Genomic DNA, 23,913 nt, shown 5'->3' with positions numbered 1-23,913 from the left:
AACCTGGGGTCAACCACCTAGTTGAGGATAAGGAAGAAAAAAACAAGCAGACTCAAACTGGACAGAGATTGACTATCATTGCTAATAATTACAACTTTCTTTCCTCCCTTTTTTTGTCATGTTCCTATGGTTGGTGGGTTTAATTATTAAAAATAAATAAATAAAACTCCTATCTCTAGTACTTAATGATCAAATGCTTTATTAATTAGTTTCATAACCTTCCGAATTTTTTATATGTTGATACATTTTAGAAACAAAAGCAACACGGATTCCAACAACTTCTCAGGAATAAACTCAATCTCCATAAAATTTCAGCAGGTATATATTGATTTATCATTATTTCAGTAACTAATCAATGTTAAATCCACTAACTTCAACATGCAGATATGCAACCTAACTGGCAATTAGGACTAACCATACTAAGCAGATAAAGACTGTCAAAGCTATTAAATTTCAAACAGTAAACCTTACTTTGAGAAATTCTCTCTTCTTTTTGGTTTCTGCTATATGCGGCTATCTGTAATTATACTACAAATTGATCATACGCAACCTACGTAAAAAATCCCATAATAAGAACCTACATTTTGTCTAAGACAGCTTCTGACCTTAACCATTTGGATAACAATGACTCTGTTTCATGTGGTTCGGCACTGTTTGAATTACATTTCACTGTTTCAGAGAGATTTTTACTAATCTCTGGAGAAAAATTCTGGCATCTCCCAATTCGCAGGCTTGGAGTACACGTCCATTCTGTTTCTTGTTTGAATTTAGATATTCCATTGCATATAAGATCATTCATATACATTTAGGTCATTCATGTTGTGTTTGAAAATCGTTTATATGCTGAAAGTAATGATCTCAAAATTTCAACTAGAATAGTTTCAAGACGTACTGATCTTTCCCTCTATTTAGCTCTGGTGTCTGAACTAATAATTACAATAAGGATCATTTCCTTGTCAACCATCCAGGGCATTTTTCTAAGAATACGTAAAGAGTATATCTAAAGGAGAATATTGACAAAAATCATTGAGGGCAGAATTAAGAGCAATAAGCATAAAATGCTTAGTATAATATACAGGCATACAAACTTCATGAGGTTGGTAATCAGACGGAATCCCAGAAACCGATGTTAACACTCATAGATATATGGCTTTTATGCAATATCTGTCCCAAATATGTACCATGATATGCAAGTCCAATATGTCTACAAAACAATCCAAACACAGACTACAAAAAATTTCAATAACGAAAATTTGTTTCTTTTGTTGATATGCATGCTTCCATATAATCCATCGGAAACATGTATATTGCTATAGTTTGTTAAACACCTCTATAGTTTAAGATAGTAGCCTAGATGTGTGGGCCTTTAGTTTAAGTCTTTTCCATGTTCAGTAAAGTTAATCTCACCTCTGTTCAAGGTGATCAAGATATGCGACTCAGTCATATCATACCAACTCAACTTGGCATTACATACATGATAAACACCGTTTATAACTCCGCATTGTACAAGAATTTTACTTGTAAACAAAAGGGACACAAACTTATTTCTACCTGAAAAAATGATTCAAATTCGCTTCGAACATCTTCAGAATTTTCTGCTCCACGCCAACTCTTTGGCATATAATGTGTATGTTGAGCTACTAATGCCATCGATCCTTCAGGATCAAATACTAGGAACTCATCAGTAATAGCTGCTCTACTGATTGCTGTCACAGTTCCAAAGACAGCAGCATACCAAAACAAATTGCGGCCAAACAGCTGTGGAATCAAATAACAAAAAACATTAGGAATTATTAAAATTTAAAACCATTATCCTACCTTCTGCCTTCTGCCTTCCCCACAGACAGTAAATGTCAGATACAGCAAAGAAGCATTCAAGTTAATGCAGACAGGTGATTCCCTTGTTAGTATTAAAAGTCACAAGTAACATACATGTGCCTCAAGAAGAGATTCATCCAAGAATGCAATAATGATAAGAATTGCCGCAAAACCACCCGCCACAAATGCGATGAACTTAGCAATCAGAGATACAATTGGAGAAGGAAACTGCTTCACATAATCAATTGCATGTTTGATGCTAGCATTTAGCCTGTGTTTGAAAAGATGGTCCAGCTGTAAAAAAAACCAATAAGAATGCCGGTTAAACCTACTCTAGAATGAACAGAAGGCATCTATAGGTCAAACTGGTTCCTTAGTTTTTAAAAAATAATTGTACATATCTATAAGTAATTTCTAGTCAGAAATGATATTAGAAATTAAACACCCTAGGGTCTACTTTTTTGTTAATGTGTATACATAAAATTATGAACAAGGTTCCTAGTATCTTCCAAAAGAAAAGTAAAATAGTCAATTAAATCTTATTTATGACCAGGAAGCAATAACAGAGTAACTCCCTGTACCACCATTCACACTATACATCTGAATAATACTAACATATTAACTGGAAGTTAAAAGCCTATCCTACATTTATATCATATGATAAAATTAAACATTTAATGGTCGTACTTAGCAGTGTTACCAGGACCGCGACTTAAACCCATGATTATCAAAGTTTGAAATGACTTTGTAGAAAATAGTGTCATGTAGCCCCACCTGGTTTCAATTTGTTTTGCTCATCAAGTTTAATGCCCAAACCCCATTGGTCATTGCTGAGATTTAATGATGCAATGGGGCCCCATCCTTGAGTTTTCTACTTTCCTTGAGTTTTCTACTTTGATCTTCGATCCTTTGCATCCTTAATAAAGGACCTTCGATCCTTGATGGTAAAAGATTTGTGGTTAACTTATCTACTATTTTTTCAATGTTATGAAGAAAAATCGACAGAAAATTTTAGAGCCTTGTCGCTCCACTGCTCGATAAAAAGAAGGTTATGTGGCATATTTCTTGCCTATCTGAGGGGTGTTTCCAGCATTTTGCTTTGCCGAAATGGGGGGGTGTACTAACTTTGTCCCCAGCAATGGTGCCAATTTGTTACATCCTAGACCTACACTCAAAGATATTCAAATCCATGAACAAAGTATATGGAAGGTGTAGATAGGCCATCACAAACATGCTTTAACCAACTACATGGATTTACTTCAACACACAAAAAATCGAGCGAGGGTTCTTCCGAAAATACCCCTCACAACCGTTACAAAATCAGCCAAGAAATAACACAAAACCATGAATGATTGAAGGGCAGCCACAGGTCAAACCATAAAAGTAGACAAGATTTGGAAGCTCCATGGAATTGGAATGTCCATCATCAAGTGATATTGTTTGACCAAATCAGTGCCCCAACCTATTGCATTTTTGCTCTAGAGATCCCATGTGTCAGGCATGCCTACATTTTGCTATATTTGACCCATGCCTTATAATAAATCATGCGCAGGAGGCCACATCATTCTGGTTTTAGGGCTTTCTTCTTGCACATATCATCCATCAACGTGGTCCCAAAAAAGCCTCCATCAAATTGTCACTATTCGAAGGGGTGACAATAGCCATAGGGTGGGAATCTACGGTTGTAAAATGACTCTCTATACGTTATGGCAATTCCCATAGGTTTGGTTCTTGAAGTCTACTATAATTGATACCTAGGTGTAAAAATAACCAGCTTTAAACTTTTCGAAGTTGATATCTGTTTCTACATATGCAGTAGGTAGACTAAAATTTTCAGCTAGCTTCAACTCTCATCTTATTGAGAAGAGTAAGTGATTGTTCAGGTGGTTGGTAAGGTAACTGACTTCACAAGATGAGGTAAGCATTGCTTTTCATTTGGCGACAACCTCATAATCTGATTTCTCCAATGAATTTGAGAGGCAGGCTGCAGACATCTTCGCACATTTGGTCCAAATAATTTTGCATTTTGAAAGCCATGAGATGCAAGCCAGCTCAATGAAAGTGCAGCATTGTTAATCACCCACCAATGTTCAAATCCTCAAAGAAACGGCAGGTTTTCCTATGGCCTGGCACACTCCTGTTGCAAGGGGGCCATTGTAAAGCAATAGAGTCATGGCTGTTAAGTTGCGCCCAGCCTCATGCCTCCAAGTGTCAGAAAGGTGTCCCAACTCTAAAAAAGTGGTGGGTGCTCAACAATTAAGACTCTTGAAGCATCTTGCCAAGAGTTTTCTTTGTTTGTATTTTGAAACAAACATTTGAGTTTCAAATGACTATTGAGGAAGGGCATTGACTATTAACTTTGCATTTAAGTTGGAAAGTACAATGTGGAATAAAATCAATTTATGAGGTTAGATTAGATAGTTTGATTAGTTAAGACTAATGGGAATACAAAAGTGAACAGCCGTTCCCTTGAGAACTCACAATAAAGGTTTTTCAAATATTGAATCAATGGCCCCATTTGAATGGTTTCTCTCTCAAGTGTTAATATGAATTCTCTGATGTTGTTGTATGCAAACTACCAACAGACACATAACATGAAACAAGACCAAAAAGGTTGGCAATGCTACAGCACAATTTCCAAAGTAAGAATTTGAAGATTATGGCATTCATTTAACGGCAGACGCAACACAGAATTTGAAGTATGAGCAGTGCAAAATTCACACCTCATACTCCTTGAATTTTGAGCCTTAGTGTACACCAATATGCAAATTTCACACTGATTGTATTAATTAACTTAGTTCTGGTCACTATAAACAAATGAGTTATTTGACTCAGGCATAGCATATCCTTGTAAATAGTGTTTGTTGGTATTCTGGACATATTTTTCTAAATATAATCTCTGCATATTCGTATAATTTTAGGGAAAGATAAATCTAACTAACCACTGACAATTTATATTTTCCATGCATATTCTTAAAATGGTAGTTTAAAATAGATCTATAGATTAGAAGGCCTTCAACATTAATATTACCTTCTAAATGGTTTTTAACTCTCTATATCAGTTCATGCATGAAAAAACTGCAAGCAAAACTGTTAGAGCAGAAGAAATATCTACTTTTTTATTTTGAATCAAGTAGAATATTTAAACATTTCAGACTATACCTCATTGAACTCTCTGAAAAGCCACCTTGACAAGTTAGACCACCTCGGTGATGCCACTGTGCTTGGACAGTTGTAAAACTGTTCTGCATGCCTTAAAAAGAAATATACCAACATAAAAATAATAAGAAATGGGGAGAGTATGAGCATTCCAAAACCAACAGCTATAAGTCTCTTTCTCAACAATGCCGGGTTATTGATGAAATCCATTCGGATAGAAAAATTCCTGCACAACCAAATAATTGAGTATCAATCTCCCAAAACTGTAGTGTTAAGTTAAAATACACCAAGAAAGGGGGGAAATAGAAATCTTGTTGATCTAAAAGAATTGCTTTTAAGCAAACCAATCCTACAGTATAACAGAAATACACTAGCTTGACAAGTCACAAATCCATATTTTTCTTTTTTGTATGTCTTTGCATCTGAATTTACATAGACTACTTTAAATTTTCTATTACTTGCAGTTCACAAAATGATTCTTCCCTTGTCATTTTCAACAAAAATGAAAGTAAGTTACAAGAGATAGGCCCCAAATCCATTGAACAAGATATACAATATGAGATCATTTTATTAATGTACGACAAATGACCACAATAAGTAGGTCAAAAGGACTCAAAACATATATCCATGTAAACACATAATGGGAGTACAAAAGCATCTCATATTGCTACTCTATGAAATGCAAAGAGAGTACCCGGGGCCAAGGGAGCACTATTGTAGGGGGATTCACTACAATAGTGCCTTGAACACTATTGTAGGGGGAGACACACACTATTGTAGCGGGATCCACCACTCTTAACATCCAAGACCAGGGGAAAGAAGCTTCGGACAGAGGACTGATTGCTCAACTAAACATGGAGCATAGTACTCTATGCAAGGAGAGTCCAACTCTAGGACCTCCTAGAGTTGATTTGTCCATTGGTTTGGCAGTCTGTCTTGAACTTTAGAGCATGAGCTCCTCAAAAATCTCAAGGAGGACACTCAACCTATTGAGGGAAGGGGATCAAGAGGAAACTCAAGGTCTCGCCAATCTAGTATCTGATGTGGAATGGGCATTTGTTGCCCTAAACAAACACGAATGGGGAAGAAAGAGGTTTTCCTTCACATAATCTCTAGCCAAGGTGGTCCACATAGGGACCACTATCTATGCTTGAAAGTCTCCATCACAAAGAGAGTTGAGGATCTTTGTTATGTAAAAAATCAAATATGTATAATTAGGGTTTAATTAGGAAGAAGGGCACAATCAAAAGATCATGCCCCTTTGCGAAAAGGCACTTCGTCTTGAATCAAAGCCTTCGTTCCTCCGGAGATTGTCTTCCACTGCCTCCCTATTTTCCACACTGTACCGCCCCCAAGTCCACCGCCGCATGCTACATCACACACCATTATCATTGTCTACCGCCAACATCTCCCACATATCTTGTTCTATTGTTTTCGAGTTTCCTCCCGCTCCTGCACACCTGGCCCTGCTCCCCTGCACTGACCTACCTTATCCCTATCGTGTCTGGTCTCATTCCGCCGCCAATTCCTTACTGTCGTTTGTTGTTCTTCACTATCCATCAGTTGTCCAACACGGCTTCTGTCATCACACTTGCCTCCCCGTTCATCTCATTGTCAGTGTTTGTTTCCCCGCTGACCATTCCGCCCCACTGTCTTTGTGTTTCCCCCGTTGTCTCTGTCGTCTTTTTGTCCCAAGCATCTCACCCTAACCTTCAACGATTAGTCCTTTAGTTGTAGATATATAAATTCAAGTTACATCATATAGTTATATAATTTAATTATTTTATTTTATTTTATGTTTAAATTTACTATTGTTATATTATAAAAAATAATACTAATAAATAAATAAATAAAATTAGGTTCAAGTTAAGAAGCGAGTTAAGCTAGATAAATATACACCACAACACACCCAACCAATGTCATTAATGATGATGAGCAACATAGTAAAAAAAATTGACATAACTTGAAAATAAGGTCACCAGAAATGTCGAGGATATTAAAAAGCTCCAAGATACAAAGGTGAGAATAAAGAACCAGGGCCAACAAAACTATAACAAACTTAAAAAGGAACATGCAACCCTTTCAAATAAGGTTGATCAGAATCACACTGAAGCAATGATGGCGTTGAACCTTATCTGTCAATGGTTGAAGATCAAAATTGATCAACTACACCAAAATAATGAAGCTACTAAACACCCCAATTCTTCAAATACATCAAACCCATCAGACTCGCATCAAACCCCTAAATCTCCAAATGCATCTTCCATACCCAATCCACAAAACAATATACCGAATCTCTCAAATATGCAAATCTCAACCAAATTCCCCTTCACTCCATCGATTGCCACATATCAACGAAGGGAAAAACTTGAGCTTTCCAAATTTGATGGCAATGAGAAACACAATGCTGCATGGTTCAATAAGGCAGAGGAGTATTTCAAAATTTATAGTATTGACAATAGCTATGAAAAAAATAAGCATGCATCCATGCAAATGGAAGGCAAAGCTTATGATTGGTATATGTGGTGGAAGAAAACGACACATGTTATCAGTTGGAGGAAATTCAGAGATGCTTTCTTTAAAAGGTTCCAAGGTGTCAAAGAAGAAGAGTTCTTCACGACACTCACCAAGCTACAACAAAAAGGAGATGTGGACGAATATACTAGAGAATGGGAAACTCTAGCTACACAAGTACCTGGATTATCAGAAACACATCTTATTCAATCATACCTCACTAGACTTAAACCATATCTCCAGGATGAGCTTAAGCTTCATGACATCACCTCTATAGAAGAAGCAAGACAGAAAGCAAAAGCCGCAGAAAAGAAGTTCAAAAGAATACAACTGCCAAAAGTTGAAAGAGTATATTCAAGACGAAGGTTTCCCCAAACTTTTGATGTGGAGAATACAAAGTATGTTCCACCACAGCTACGTGAAGGAGGAAAAAACAATTTGCAAGTGCAAGGAATAAAAGAGGGTAAGTGCAAAAGTTGTGGCGAAAAATGGGATTTTAGACATAAATGTGTTAAAGGAAACGAGACCAAAAACTTGTATACATGTGAAGCAACCAATGATTCAGATAGTGAAGAATCAGACATAAAAGAAGTTGAAGATTCTCAACAATTTTCCCTATAATCAAACAACGAAAATATTCTTAAGTATCATTATCAGCCATGACAGTAATATCTCAACCCCAAACCTTGAAGTTAAAAGGACATATCAAAAAGAGCAATGTAATGGTTCTAATAGATACAGGGAGCACTCACAATTTTTTGGATTCAAATATTGCAAAAAGGCTTAACATCTTCACATATCCAATGCCTAATATGAAGGTAATGGTAGCAAATGGAAAGAAAATCGAAAAAGTAGGGAAATACCATAAGCTAAAATTGCAAATTCAGGACGACAATCTAGAATCCTCGTTCTACATTGTACCACTAGGAGTGGATGTGGTCATAGGTATCCAATGGCTACAAACCTCAGGCACTTACTCCACCAACCATCAAAAGCAATTTATAAAGTTTAAATGGGAGGGGCAGAAATATAAATTATATGGTTTTCAACCACCTCAAAATCAAATTGTATCATCCTACAAAATGATGAAGTTGATCGGAAAAGGAGCACCAACATATATAGTGCAGTGTCAACAAATGGAAATGCTAGCTTCGAAATTGGTTAGCGAAGAACCACCTGAAGTTCAAGAAATGATTCAAAAATGCAAAAAGGTGTTCCAACATTTTCCAATGCATGTGCCTCATTAAAGAGAAATCGAGCACATAATCCAAGTCAAATCGGAGTCAAACCCTGTCAACATCAAGCAGTATAGGTATCCACATCATCAAAAAACTGGGATCGAAAGATTAGTCTCGAATCTGTTAACGTGTGGTATCATCACAAAAAGTAGAAGCCCTTACGATGCCCCAGTGGTTCTAGTCTGAAAGAAGGATGGATCATTTAGACTATGCATAGATTATCGAGGGTTGAACAAGATAACAATTAAGAACAAGTTTTTGATTCCCTTTATAGACGAAATGCTAGATGAACTTCATGGAGCCAAATATTTTTCAAAATTGGACTTGAGATCCGGATACTACCAAATCATAATAAGGTTAGAGGACATAGCGAAGACTGCCTTTCAAACACATGAAGGTCATTACGAGTTTAAGGTAATGCCATTTAGGTTAACTAATGCTCCAGCAACCTTCCAGGCTACCATGAATGAGGTATTTCATCCATATATAAGGAAGTTTGTGTTAGTGTTCTTTGATGATATTCTAATCTATAGTAAAACATGGAAGGAGCATCTACAACATCTGGAGCAAGTTGTCACTATATTAGAAGAACATCAGTATTATGCAAAGATGTCCAAATGCACCTTTGGGAAGGAAGAAGCACAGTAACTCTATTAATTTTAGTTAAAAATGGTATGTTCTATGCTTATAGCACAATTTACCTCAATGTTCCTTTAGTAACCCAATACCAATTTCCAATTTCCGATAGCAATCACAATAATCACATTGCCAGTAAATGCAAATAAAACATAAAACAAAATGTAGAAGACAAGCCAAGACAAGTGAACACAGGATTTGGCAGATGCCGAGGAAAAACCCTAATGTGGGGAAAGCCCTTTGATCAATTCTTCTTATTATTATTCAATAGTTCAGCAAAAAGAGAGTACAAAAGTCAAATAGACTAGCCCAATACAAAGTCAAATCAACCCTGTCAAATTCTATAGTCAATTGCAGTCAAACTTAAATCAACGCTAGTCAAAACAACAGCAAATCTTCCTCAAAGCAACTCAATCTTCCTTGGTCAATCTCGGCCTGATCAAGAAGATAAATTCAGCCCAAAACAACACAGTCAAACTCGGTCAAAGGAGAGATAAGACTATTAATTTTCTGCGGTCAAACAACAATCAAACTTGAAGTCAACACAGGTCAACCAACCCAAAATTACTCAATTTTTGTGCCCAACAATGCGGCCTGAGAAAATCAAATCTTTGACCCAAAAACCAAAGTCAAACTTGTTGAGAAATCTAGGGCTTTGATATGTTAATGATTTCTCGATCTAGGTAACTACTTGTGAAGTCCTTTTTAACTTTTTATTTATACAAACAATTTCTTCCTTATGTGTGTGTTCATTAACTTCATCAACCAACTACCATGAACAATAAACAAAAGAACAATAACACAAGATATAGGCAGCAGCCAGGGCAAAACCTCTCCAAGACCTTGAGAGGAAAACCCATAGAAAATCTTCTTATAGAATCTTCACTTGACAAAATTTCCAAGACCTAGACAAAGACCCTTTGACTGATGTGTCTCCAAGATCAAGGCAAGTACCTTTGACTGTCGTTGTCCTCTTACGGCTACTATACAGTGAACTAGATCAGCGTCTAGATGAGCTAGGAGCAGCTTCAACCTTCCTTGTACCTTTCCTCAAATTGTACTTGTTTAAAGGGTGATTACAAATCGAGTTTTTACCCAACAACTTGATCTTCCTCTTGCAATTTCAGTCAGCCCTGTAAGTCTGCATGTTCACTGTGAATGACTTCACTAGATGTCAAGGAGTGGCTCTCCTGGCCCTCCTATATCTTCACTTGCCTTAAGGATTAGTCTGATTTTGACCGAGTCCATGAGTATGAGAGAGTGACCGAATTGATCTCTTTGAATGAGGTGAGAGGGGTCCTTTTATAGTCTTCTTGTGATGTCTCATTAGGCCAACTTGATGATTGTCCCTAAGTCGACTTGAAATCTGCCTTTAAGTCGTCTTCTATCAATGCATGTGTAAGCCTTCTTTGTGCCAAATTAATGGCTCTTTTGCCTTGCTTTTGGAGGAGGAATTTTACATGGTTATTGCCCTTGATCTTGGAGACACAACTTCTCATTTTGACAAATTATTTGCAAGTGTAACAATTACAATAATGACACAATCCTATCACCTAACCTAGAGCTCACAATGGGAGCTACTAAAACAATTTTGAGCATGAAACCCGTGACTCAAGTTTTACAAAATAATTTGCTAGATACAAATTTACATCATGTGCCATTATAAATACCAAACCTAATTACACTTTTTTCAACATTCCCTCTTAACTAGGGAGGTATTTATACATACATGGTCCTTGGACAATTTTTCAATTTCTCAGAAGAATTCTCATAAGAAGATCGGATTTGCAATCCATTTGTTATAGCATCATTTCAACCAACATTGTTTTCATTTAGCAAGGCCTTGACTAACAGCTCTATCTCTCACTTAGATTAGAGCACACAATGTTGGCGAGACCAATGAATGATTGGAGCCTTTAATTTGGGACCAAGGCAACTTCAGAGAATAAACCTAATTCCTTCAAGAAAGTAACTCTCTATTAAATAGATGCCACATCATCACCCCCTGGGGATTTTGCCCATTTAATGGGGTTTTGACCTTTGAACAAGCATATCTCTCAAACCATGATGGATCTCATGACGAGCCACATACCATTGGAATCGGCATGACAAGAGAAAACTAATGATAGAGGTCCTGAGCCGAAGATCCTTGATCTTCATCCCCAGATGCTTCAACAAGTGTGGGGCTTCTAGGATTTTCCATGGGCTTTGACCAATGGAGCTTCCAATTGATGATGAATATTAAGAGCATTCAATAACTATCGTTGGCATAAATGACAACACCATTCAACATACTATAGATAAATGTACATGTGGAGCATACATATATGGTGCACAATATCTTTTAAGGTTGTATGAACCCATGGTTTCTATTGAAAGCAAAAGTATTAAGCTATGGACTATAATATTATTGCTACTATTCTGAGTCGCCGATAAGCTCTTACAACAGGACAAATTGAAGAAACAATTATATAGCAGCAATCAAATAGAGGGTTCAAAATAGACCTTTACAACAAATGTCTAGGGCAAAGGTGAATGTGTAAAGAGAAGAGACTCAAGTGGTGGTGGAGATGCAACCAAGAGCCTAAAGACCATCACCTACCACTATTGTGGCAAGATGGACCATATGAAGAAGCACTATAGAAAGAGATTGGTTAATCAGAAAACCAAATAGGGAGGGCCTCCTCAGAAGGCTAGTGTCGGAATATCTTTTAAGGTTGTATAAACCCTTGATTTCCATTAAAAGTATTCAGCTATGGATTGTAGCATTATTGCTACTATTTTGAGTTGCAAAACTATGCAATAAGCTCTTACAATAGGATAAATGGAAGAAACAATTATATAGCAACAATGAGACTGAGGGTTCAATATAGGCCTTTACAGCCACTGTCCAAGGCAAAGGTGAAGGTGTAAAGAAAAGAGACCCAAGCAGTGGTGAAGATGCAACCAAGAACCTAAAGACCATCACCTACCACTATTGTGGCGAGGTGGACCATATGAAGAAGTACTACAGAGAGAGGTTGGTTGATAAGAAAACCAACCATGGAGAGCCTCCTCAGAAGGCTAATGTCACAAAGTATAGAGGTAAAGGAATCAACCTTCTATGCATTCATGGCCAAGCAGCCAGCAAATCAATTCAAGACATCTGCTTGGTACAATGATTCAAGTGTATCACAACACTTCACTTACAGGTAGCATGGGTTCACAAAGCATATTGCTTGTTCTTCCAAAGACTCAATGGTCTACGATGGTGTGGAAGAGTACACAGTCATTGGCAAAGGGAATATTTTAATTTCCCTTGAGGCAAAATAATGACTTTCTTGAATGTGTACTATGTGCCAAGCATGGAACTAAATCTACTATTAGCTAGTCAAATTATGAGAAATTGCCCTCAACTATTAGCAATCACAAATGCTACATGTTGACAAGGAGACAAAGAAGATTATTGCTCTTGGTGTGGGGGATTATGGACTATTCGGATTGGTTGATATTGGACAATTCAGGGTGCATGCATTGACCCCCAAGAGTGCATCAAACATCAATACCTCTCTTAGCAGTATAGGTATCTTAACTTGACCTACCTCTCTTAATTATCTCGAAAGGATTTGGTAGATGGACTTCTTAACATCCAACACAATATTTAGGGTGTATGTGGAGTTTTCCCAGCAAGGAAGCGACACAGTGTCATTTGATAAAGTGTCATTTGATAAAGTGTCATTTGATTAGAGAGTACTGCAATTGGTGCATGTAGACATTTGTGGACCAATGAACACAAGATTGGTTACCTGCACTGTGCTAGGTATTTCCTTTTTTTTGTTGATGGCAACATTAGGAAAATGTGGGTGTACTTTTTGAAATTGAATCTGAAGCATTAGCAGAAAAAGAGACGAGGTGTCACATTACCACTATTAGGTCAAACAATGGCATTGAATCTTATGCAAAAAAATCAATAACTTTTGTGCTAAACATGGGATCAAAAGATAGTTTACTACAGCCTACACCATAGAAAAATGGAGTGATTGAGAGACAAAACCATATTGTCACAAAGATGGATCTGTGTATTAAGGAGAACAATTGTGTTCCAACAAGTTTTGGGCTAATGCAATGTTTATAGTTGTATACCTATTGAATTGATCTCCAGCAATGGCATCAAAGCAAACCCTAAGGGAAGCATGGTCTGGGAGGAAACCCAGAGCGAGCCATCTCAAGGTCTTTGGCTCTACTGCTTAAGCCCAGACTCCAAATGAGAAGTGTAGTAAGTTAGACCCTAAGAACAAGACACTGATGATCACAAGGTACAACGACAATCATAAAGACTATAATTTGGTTGATGTTAACACCAATCGATGGAGCTTTAGTAGAGATGTTGTAGTTGATGAGGAAGTTAGACCATTCTAAACTTCTTCAAAGATCAAAATCATAGAATAGTAGTCTAGGGTTCTGCAATTTGTAAAGGTTGTCTCCCTTCTTTTGGTACTTCCTGCTCTTAATCCTTTACCTCAATTGGCATCGATCCACAAGACTTTCTGAAAGCCCTATCCTCCTCAAACTTCACATCCCTCTGCACCACTATTCTCCTAAGTGCAAGAATATAGACACTGTAAGCCTTTGAGGTTTCATTCTACAGTAGGCTCAAGCTTGGTCTTCTTCTCTGATGGGATGTGGCAATAAACCAAGCACCCACAAATACGAAAATGCCCAATCTTTGGTTTCTTCTATGTGTATGCCTCTTCAAGGATCGGCTTCCCCGACACCTTGGGTGGACTCTTGTTTTGCAAATAAACTGTCGTGTTACATGTTATTGCCCATAAGAACATAGGCAGATCTTCCCCAACAATGGCTTTATTCTTCCTTTTTGTACTCCATTCTCCTAGGGTTATATGGAATTACCAATTCCCTCTTAATTACAGAATCTGCACAAAACTCCTTTAAGGCATTTGAGTTGTACTCGCCACCATTGTCAAATCTACACAACTTCATCTTTCTCCCCTTCTAGTTCTCCACAAGAGCTTTAAAATCTTGGAACCCACTGAAGATATCGTCCTTAGTCTTCATAAAATAGATCCAAGTCTTCCTAAAATGGTCATCTATGAAGGTCACGCAGTAGTTGAACTGTTGAACCCTCCAATAAACATGGCTGACATGGGCCCACATACATCTAAATGGATCAAGTCAAAGATCCCCTGGGACCTGTTGTTATTGTTGGGAAACACAATCTTGGTGTACTTTCCCATGGCACACCCTTTGCAAACCTCCTATTGATTTGTAGTGAAATCTAGAAGACCTATTACAACCTCCCCGAGCACTTTGAGTGCTCCATGGTGCAAGTGTGCCATCCTCCTATGCCACAGCTCCCCCACGTCATGGCTATTGTTGTTGTTACTCACCAATGCTTTATCTGGCTCGAATTGAAGTTTGTACAACATGTTCCTTCTTACTCCAAGCACTTTTGTTGTGTTGAGGTCAAAACCTTCAAGACAAATATACACCTTCCCCTTCCAAAAAGTCACCACATAACCTTTGTCCTCCAAAGCTAAAATAGAGATCATATTCTTCTTTAATCATGGAATGTACAGGGTGTTGAAAAATGTGTAACTAGGTTCGATCTTCATAAGTATGAAATGTATTCTTGTAAATTATAAAATGAAAATAAATTATTATTATTGGAGCATGGGTTTCATGCTAAAGTTCTTTTATTTTATAGGTCAAGCACCCATTGAATGCTTCTAGGGTTTGTCCTAGGTTTAAGAGTCATTGTCATATATTGAAGACCCTATGGGCACATTGTATCTTGTAAAGAAAAATTTGTCTTTAAAGTGTCGAAATTCCCTCCAAGATCAAGTCAGCCTAGAAGTTGTCAAGTTGACCTACATGAAGAGTCACGTATACCCTTGAAAAAGCCTATATATAGAGAGGAACTCGTCCTCCATTAGACACACTCACTCACATCTCATTTTATGCGAATAAGAGGACAAGAAGAGGTCGAAGAAGGACAAAGAAGAAGTCGAAGAAGGACGAAGAAGAAGTCGAAAGAAGTCGAAGTGCTTGGGCTAGTTCTCTCTCTCCCACGTGCAAGTCAAAGCTAGGGTTTCTGCATTGGGGTTATCTTTAGTTCGATCTTGGAGGAAAGAGAGAAAGGAAGTCAAGCGAAGGTCACTTAGGGTGTCTCACTAGCCCTAAGTCTCAAGGAAAGGCAAGTGAAGGAAAGAGGAGGCCATACGAAGAAGATTGAAGTCTTCAAGAGGAGCAGCAGCAGTTGCCGAGAAATAAAATTTTGGATCTACAGTAGGAGGTCGAAGTTCTTACAGTAGGAGGCCGATTGATCTTGATCTTGGAGGGTATTTGTCTGAGACACTGGGTTATGGTATTCATCTATTGAAGGATCTATAAGAAGAGAATAGATTTAAGGGTTTTCCCGTCAAGAGGAGGGGTTTTGGCCCTTGCTTGCAACCTATATACTGTGTCACTGTTCTTATTGTTTTGATAGATGTTTGATGTATCTCACACTATAATAATAAGGAACAAAGCTAATAAAGTAGAAGGTAACACAAACAATTATCAAGTTAAAGAGAATTAACATATTCATTGCCCTATTGAATTCTCAACATGGTATCAGAGCTAAGGTTATCTAAGGGCATCATGACGATCTCCTCTACAGTGAAGAAGTTCATCATATCTCCTCTACAGGCGAAGTTCATGAAGATCTCCTCTACAGGCTAGTATCTCTTGTGGCCCAAGCCCTAGTTCACATTGAAATTAGCCCATGTGAACTTTGGCATAGAAGATTTGGTCATTTGCATTTAAAACCCTTCCAACTCTAAGTTCCATAGTAGATGGAATTCCTTATTTGAAGGAAGATCATGAAGGAGTGTGTAAGGGATGTGCATTGGGTAAGAATACCAAGAGACCATTTGGAAGCAGTGCTTCAAGGTCAAAAGAAATCTTGGATCGCATTCACTTTGATGTATGTGGCCCTATTACTCCTAAATCACTTGGAGGTCATCTAATATATGTCACATTTATAGATGATCATTCAAGAAAAACCTGGGTTTACTTAATGAAAACCAAGGATGAAGTATTTACAAAATTTCAAGAATTCAAAGTGGAGAACCTTACAGAAAGGAAAATCATGATACTAAGATCTGATAATGGAGGAGAATATATATCCAAAGAGATTATAGCATTCTGTAAGGAGTCTGGGATTAAGAGGGAGTTGATAGTCCCGTATAATCCCAAGCAAAATGGAGTTGTAGAACGAAAGAATAGATCCATTGAAGAAAGTGTAAAAGCAATGTTACACAATCAAGGGCGACCTAAGTTTCTGTGGGGTGAAGCCACAAAGACAATGTCTACTTTCAAAATCGAAGTCCCCACAGATCTCTAAACAACAAAACTTCGAAAGAAGTGTTCACTTGAAAGAAGCCATCTGTAGATCATCTTCGGATCTTTGGGTTGTCCTGTATATATCCATATACCAAAGGACAAAAGAAAGAAGCTAGATCCTTCAGGCATGAAGGGAACATTTGTTGGGTACAGCAACACATCGAAAGCTTCTAGGATCTACATGAAGGATGGACATCACATAGAACTCAATCGTGATGTCATAATTGATGAAAGCATAGCATTCAAGAAATCAAAGGAACTTTTCATAGACTCTGATGATGAAGAACTTCCAGTATTTGAGGAGGAAGTTGACAAGGGGGAAGAAGAATCACACCATGAAAAAGAAGGTCCTAGTGAGCCTTTTCAACCTGTGGTCATCCCTGAAACAATAAAAAGACCTAATTGGTTGAAATCTACTCTACTTGATGCAAAAGTTCATGGGGCAGTGAAAGGATCATCTAGAGAAAGCAATAAACCCTAAAGATATTCTAGGTATGTTGCATACATGACAAAACTAATAGAAAGCAAAACCATCCACTTTTGAAGAAGTTGTAAATAATCAAGAATGGAAAGATGCCATGAATGAAGAGTATCAATCTATAATGAAGAATGGAGTCTGGGAGATCGTACCTAGGCCCAAAGACAACTCTGTGGTTACTTCCAAGTGGATCTATAAGATCAAACATGTGGCAGATGGAAGTATAGATACGTATAAAGCAAGATTTGTGGCTAGGGGCTTCTCTCAACTTGAAGGCGTCAACTATGAAGAGACATTTGCTCCAATAGCAAGATATACAACGATTCGATCATTAGTCTCTCTAGCAGCATCAATGGGATGGAACATCCACCAATTGGATGTCAATATTGTGTTTCTGAATGGCACAATACGTGAAGAATTCTATATAGAGCAACCCTTGGGATTTGAAGTTAAAGATAGGAAGGAGTATGTTTGCAGATTGAAGAAAGCATTATATGGCCTCAAGCAGGCACCAAGGGCATGGTATGCTAGAATGGATGCATACCTACAAAGAATAGGCTTCGCAAAAAGTTCTGCTAATCCGAACCTTTATATTAAGGTTGTAGATGGAGAACCTGTAATCATTCTTCTGTATGTAGATGATATTCTCTTGACAGGTGTAGAAGGTAGAATTGAAGAATGTAAAAAGAAACTCGCAGCAAAATTTGACATGAAGGATCTTGGGTTGATGCATTACTATTTGAGACCAGAAGTCTAGCAAGGACCGAATGAAGTTTATTTGGGTCAAGGAAAGTACGTGATCAAGATGCTGAAGAGGTTTGACATGATGGATTGCAAACCTTTGACCACTCTGATGCTCACAAACTTAAAGAGACTAAGGAGTTCTAAATCAAGCCCTGTGGAGTTTAAAGAGACTAAGGACGAAGAAGAAGTCAAAGAAATTCAAAGTGCTTGGGCTAGTTCTCTCTCTCCCACGTGCAAATCAAAGTTAGGGTTTTTGCGTTGGGGTTATCTTTGGTTCGATCTTGGAGGAAAGAGAGAAAGGAAGTCAAGCGAAGGTCACTTAGGGTGTCTCACTAGCCCTAAGTCTTAAGGAAAGGCAAGCGAAGGGAAGAGGAGGCCATACAAAGAAGATTGAAGTCTTCAAGAGGAGCAGCAACAGTTGCAGCAGTTGCCGGGAGACAGAATTTCAGATCTGCAGTAGGAGGTCGAAGTTCTTACAGTAGGAGGCTGAGTTGATCTTGATCTTGGAGGGTATTTGTTTGAGTCACTAGGTCATGGTATTCGTCAATTAAAGGATCTATAAGAAGAGAAGAAATTTAAGGGTTTTCCCCTCAAGACAAGGGGTTTTGGCCCTGGCTTGCAACCTATATATTGTGTCATTATTCTTATTGTTTTGATAGTTGTTTGATGTATCTCACACTATAATAATAAGGAACAAAGCTAATAAGGTAAAAGGTAACACAAACAATTATCAAGTTAAAGAGAATTAACATATTCACTGCCATATTGAATTCTCAACACAGGGTACAGCCCGTCCTTCACCAATAAGGGTTTCCAGGATTCCCTCTAAAACTTGAGGATTCCACTGCCTACTGGCGTGTACTTGGCATTGTTACCAAAAGTTCAATGTGGAATTCCAAATTGTGATCCCCTAAACTGGTAAAGTAGTCTCGCACTTGAGTCATGTGACACGAAGCGCCACTATCAACGTACCACACACTGGTGGACAACAAACTAGTGAGACATGCGATGAGTGAAAACTCATCCTCAAATCTACCTGCAAACACGTTTACCTCAATTGTGGCAGCAAACTGCTTCTTTTGTTTGTTCTTTTTCTTGTTAGAGCACTGGCTAGCATAATGTCCCGACTGGTGGCAACCAAAACATTTTACTTTGTTGATGTCTAACTTCCTTTTCTTGCCCTGTGAGGTAGCTCCTTTAGTGGAGCCTTTCTTGGCCTTTCCCTTGCTCTTGGATGCTAAAGCCAAGTTTTCTTCCTCCTCACCCTTCTTTTGGTCTCCCCACTAAGACCCTTTTCAAATCTCTTCCTGTATGAAATCATCCCACAGCCTTTCCCATGTGGGAAGATGCTCTCGTCCAATGATGCATTTAACAAACACATCCCATTGCTTTGTAAAGCCATTCAAGGCTTTTCACACTAATTCAGTGTCAAGAATTGTCTACCCTACGACTCCCATCTCATCTCGTACCTATGTCAGCCTAATAAGGTAAGAAGTCACACTTTCTCCCTCAGACATATTGGTGCTATGGAGTTTGTCCCTTAGTAACATCTTTCAATTCTAGTTGTCTCTAGTACAATTTTGTGAGTGCATCCCACATCTCCTTTTTTGTCTTCTTCTCTAAGAAATGGGGAATTAAGTGATCTTTTACCCTGTCCAAGATGATCCTTTGTGCCCTACCTACTTTCACCTCGTGGAGGTTTAACACAATAGGATCTGATGTAAACACATCCACTCTGGAGATAATTTGAGGCTTCCTCTAGTATGTCTTCATACCTGACAGTGGTTGCCATGGTAGATCAAACCCTTGATTAATTGTTGTTGAAGACCACGAACACCTTTGAGCTTGAACCTGTGCAATGCTTGAATTTCTTTCAAAGTCTTGGGTCTGATACCATGTTAGTTTTTCAAAACCCAGCAAAATGATTTAATGTGCCAATTAATTTTTATACCCAGATTTTCATTTTAGCAGAAAACTCAAATCTGAATTCCTGCACAGAAAATACTGCTTAGCTTCTAACAGATCTACACAGCAGAAACAAATATCAAGCACATTAAATTTGCCACAGCATTTTACTCTGAAAACCTAACTTGGGAAAACCAGCAATCGTGGTTTGTATTTCAGCTTGCAGAGGAAAATCAGAAGTTTTATTACAGCAACGGAACCTGTCCCAGCATCTAGAAATTTGAGCCAGACAGATCTGTCGAGGTCTGCACACCAAGCAGCAATCTGCTGCCTCGTGTGTGACAACAGTGCCGAGATCTGTATGCTGACAATGCCTCGATCTGCATGTCAACAGTGCCTAGATCTCCATGCTGGCATTGCATCAATCTGTGCGTTGCTGTACGCTCTTCAATATCTATGTACAGATCCATGTGCAGCCCTTTCACACGTGTGACATATCTTGGTTTGCGTGCCTGGCTGCCTAGACCTGTGTGTCGCCCTTTTCCTCTCCTTTTCCCCGCTGCTCCTAGGCTTGTGTGCCAACTTCCCGGAAGTTCATGTTGCCTTTGGAATGCGTGACAAGATCTCCTCAAGCAATAACTTTTATAATTTTTCCTTTGCCTTGAGATCATAAAGTCAGAGATTAACGAAATCATCGTCGCAATTCACAATCTTGAGATCTTTAACATTAATTAATTAATGTGCTTAGGAAAAATAAAAAGTCACTTTGCTCGGAAATTTTGTCAGGCATCTTCTGCATGCTCAATATTATGCCTATGCAGAATCACTTGTCCGAGCTACCAAACTTTAACACTTTTATGGTCTGAAACAGGTACTGCATGCATGGTACCCCAAGATCATTCAATATCTTTCAGATTTGTGTTTCAATAAGACAGATGCAGATTCCAATCCTTAATATTTAGTTGATCATTCTAATCTAGTTGGTTTAGTCCTATATGTAGATGATCTCATACTTGAGGGCATGGTGCATTTTGGACTAAGGTGTGTTGGTAATGTTGAAGTGTTATGAGAGGTCTTTCAGTTTAGGCTGTTTAGTTTCCAGTAAAAATTATTTTAAATTGCAGAATCTGTTTACCGTGGTTTAGAAAATTCTACAGAAATCTCTGAAATAATAAATCCCATAGGTCCATGTCAAAGCTTAGCAAAAATCTCCGAACAGCAAAAGACCATGTTTAGTGGTCTTTGTTTTCCTCAATAACAACTCTCACTTGTTTGATGGTTCTGTCTGGACTCTGCTTGGTCGTTTGCACAACAGTGCAGCAAATATTCACCAAGAGTGACATCAATTGCAACAAGGCATGCAATTAATGGAACAATGGAAGTGGAAGATTATATATAAAAAAAGGATCAAATCACTCAGACCACTAAAATCATTTATAAGAAAGAAAAAAAATGAGACACAATCTGATCTCCTGAGGACCCACACAAGACTTTTTCATTTAAAATTATTTAATCTGTGTTTTGTCTTATCTGCATTAATAGCAATATAACTAGAATTCAGGCACAAATATCAAGATTTCCTAGTATTAGGATGACATTGTAGGACTGTCAGTGGGATAGATACGTGGTGAATACCAACAGTTTTCTCACCTAACTGCATTTATGGCAACAAGCTCTGAATAAAGTGAAACGAGCTCTCTATCATGAATTTGATGTTACAGTTGAGAACGCCAGTAATTCAATAGTTATCCAAGAGGTTTTGTGGACTGATAAATAATGTCAAAGACAGGCAAACAAAAAAAAATAGCTGTAAATGGACCAACAAATAAAGATATTATTAAAAAAAAACAACAACAACAACAAAAACACATGGTAAAATAAAAACCTCAAACTATAACCTAGTTTAAGGAGACACAAAAGCAACCACAGAATTTCCAAATAAACATAAAATCATGCACAATCAATCAATGCCACCACATCAAGGTTCTTAAAGGGCTTCAGGCTCTTGATCAAATGGCAATCTCATACCCTCACGCATGATAGAATCAACTGGAAACATTGCAAACCCCCCTCACCAAAACACTGCTTGCAAGATGATTCTGTTTGCAGTAATGTAAACAAACAATCAATGGGATTGTACTCTAGACACATTGCGAGGTTTGTGCCTCCTTTTCCCTTCACTTTTGATTGCATTTCCTTCCCCGGGTGAGCGAAGTAAAGGAGAAAGGGAGCACTATTTTCAGTATAACTTTGAGGACTAACCCTTTCTCGTTTTCTTTGAATTATTCTCTCTTCTTCCGTGACTGTAGGAATGAGGTGTTGTTCAGATTACTGTTCAGCTTGGGTAGTCTAAATATCTTGATATCATCAGGTGACTGAAATAGCATTTTTCCACCTCTGCTAAAGGGGACCCTGCTTGGAGGTTATCACTACACTTGGACTCAATGTGCCTTTGTGCTTGGGGTGTACCCATTGGAGGAAATGACTCCCCTCCTTCCTTAGCCGTCCTGAACACCCTTGGACTCCTACAGCATGAAATCAGCTGGAGGTAGACAGGTCAATCTTGGGATCTTTTTTATTTTTTGATTGTACAAATTGTTTTTCTTCTTACGTCTTTGAGACTCCTAGAGCACGAAATCAAGTGTAGCTAGATAGATCAATCTTAGGAGCTTTTGATTCTTTGATTGAAAAAATTGTTTTTCTTCTTACATCTTTGAGACTCCTACAGCATGAAATCAACTGAAGCTAGACGAATCGATCTTGGGAGCTTTTGATTCTTTGATTGTACAAATTGTATTTTCTTCTTAAACATCACTAGCCGAAATTGAGATTGATCATCTTCATTGCTTCATTCCTTGTTCCCCTAAGATTGATTAGGAGCAGAAGGAGCATCATGCTAGCAATTCCTAACAAAATGCCCAAATCTGTGGCAAATATTACACCAGCTATAGATGAAATGCCTCCAAGAGACCTTCATCCAACTCGACTTCAACACAAATACAAGCACACAAAAATTGGCATCCCTTGTGTTCTACCACTTCAAATAACTTCCCAAAGTCACCATTGATATCCTTTGGAATAGCTTTGTCCCAAAAGATCAACAAAAAAGGGGATGCAAACCCATACCAAAACGAGGAGAATTCCTCCATTGGATTGAAGTTTAGAGACTGATGATTTAGATACAGTGCAGCAGTGCCTGGAATCCTGTAAAACAAGGGCCTGAGCAAAAGATTAAATCCTAATCTTCTTCAGATATGGACAAGAAAGCAAAAAACAACCTCTTCAACGTGCAAAAACAGAGAGTTGTCCCTACATATTTGGAGCCCAATAATCTGAGAACCATATGTCTACTGCAATGGGACTATGACGCAACCCAGTGAATTTACATATCAATGCTCATCCTGTGAGGATGGACACTTTCCATCAAGTTTCTGAGGTCTAGATCGACAGAGATGGGATCATTGCCTTCTTCACAAATTGACTTGTTGGGGGCAACTTCACAGGCATCAATAAGGCGGCTAACAGATCTTCAAGAAATGTATTTGGATGATCAAAACCAAGTTTGGACAAATTAGTAGAGACTTGTGACATGAGCAGAATCATCCAGCTCGAGCAGTACCAAGGAGGGGTGTCCTAGTCTCAGGGAGGCTAGAAACCCTAGCCAAAAGGAGATTGAGCGGAGCTAGACAGCATGTCATTTGCTCTCTTAATCAACCTATACCTTACAAATTTTACGTGCATGATGTAAGTGCTATTAGTTGTCTTTAATGTTGAATGATCTATGACATATTCCAATATGGTCAATTGGGTCTCTAGGTTGAGTAGTTGGGAGGAATGATTGTTATACTCCCCACCCAGCTTCAATTCTTGCAAGTGCAAAGTTGGGATCTTAATGAGCATATTGTTGTGATGGCCTTAAGCCCTTTGTTCAGAATGCCATAAGCTTCTGGGGAATGTGCTTTGCCCTGGGTACCATCCACAGAGAGAAGAAGGGCTACCCAATATTTATTTCATGAAAAAGAAAAAAAATAAAATTTA

The 23,913-nt window shown here is 38.2% G+C and overlaps 1 protein-coding gene across 1 annotated transcript in view; it reads right to left on the bottom strand.

Moving 5' to 3' along the window:
- Window positions 1-643: 643 nt before the first annotated feature.
- LOC149147605 (autophagy-related protein 9-like) overlaps window positions 644-23,913 on the bottom strand; it is a 28,044-nt gene continuing 4,774 nt past the window's right edge. The window contains exons 4-6 of the mRNA XM_089438606.1: window positions 4,981-5,203; window positions 1,933-2,112; window positions 644-1,758 (exon numbers count right to left, since the gene is read on the bottom strand). Of these exons, the coding sequence (XP_089294732.1) occupies window positions 1,489-1,758; window positions 1,933-2,112; window positions 4,981-5,203 (673 nt within the window). The 3' untranslated portion in view covers window positions 644-1,488. The remainder of the gene's footprint in view (window positions 1,759-1,932; window positions 2,113-4,980; window positions 5,204-23,913) is intronic.

This window comes from Pinus tabuliformis, chromosome 9 (genome assembly GCF_031772625.1).
Source record: "Pinus tabuliformis cultivar Carrire ecotype Pingquan chromosome 9, CPIR1, whole genome shotgun sequence".
Taxonomy (NCBI): Eukaryota; Viridiplantae; Streptophyta; class Pinopsida; order Pinales; family Pinaceae; genus Pinus; species Pinus tabuliformis.
Note: the sequence above shows the minus strand (reverse complement) of the source record. Positions and strands in the feature narration are given on the sequence as shown.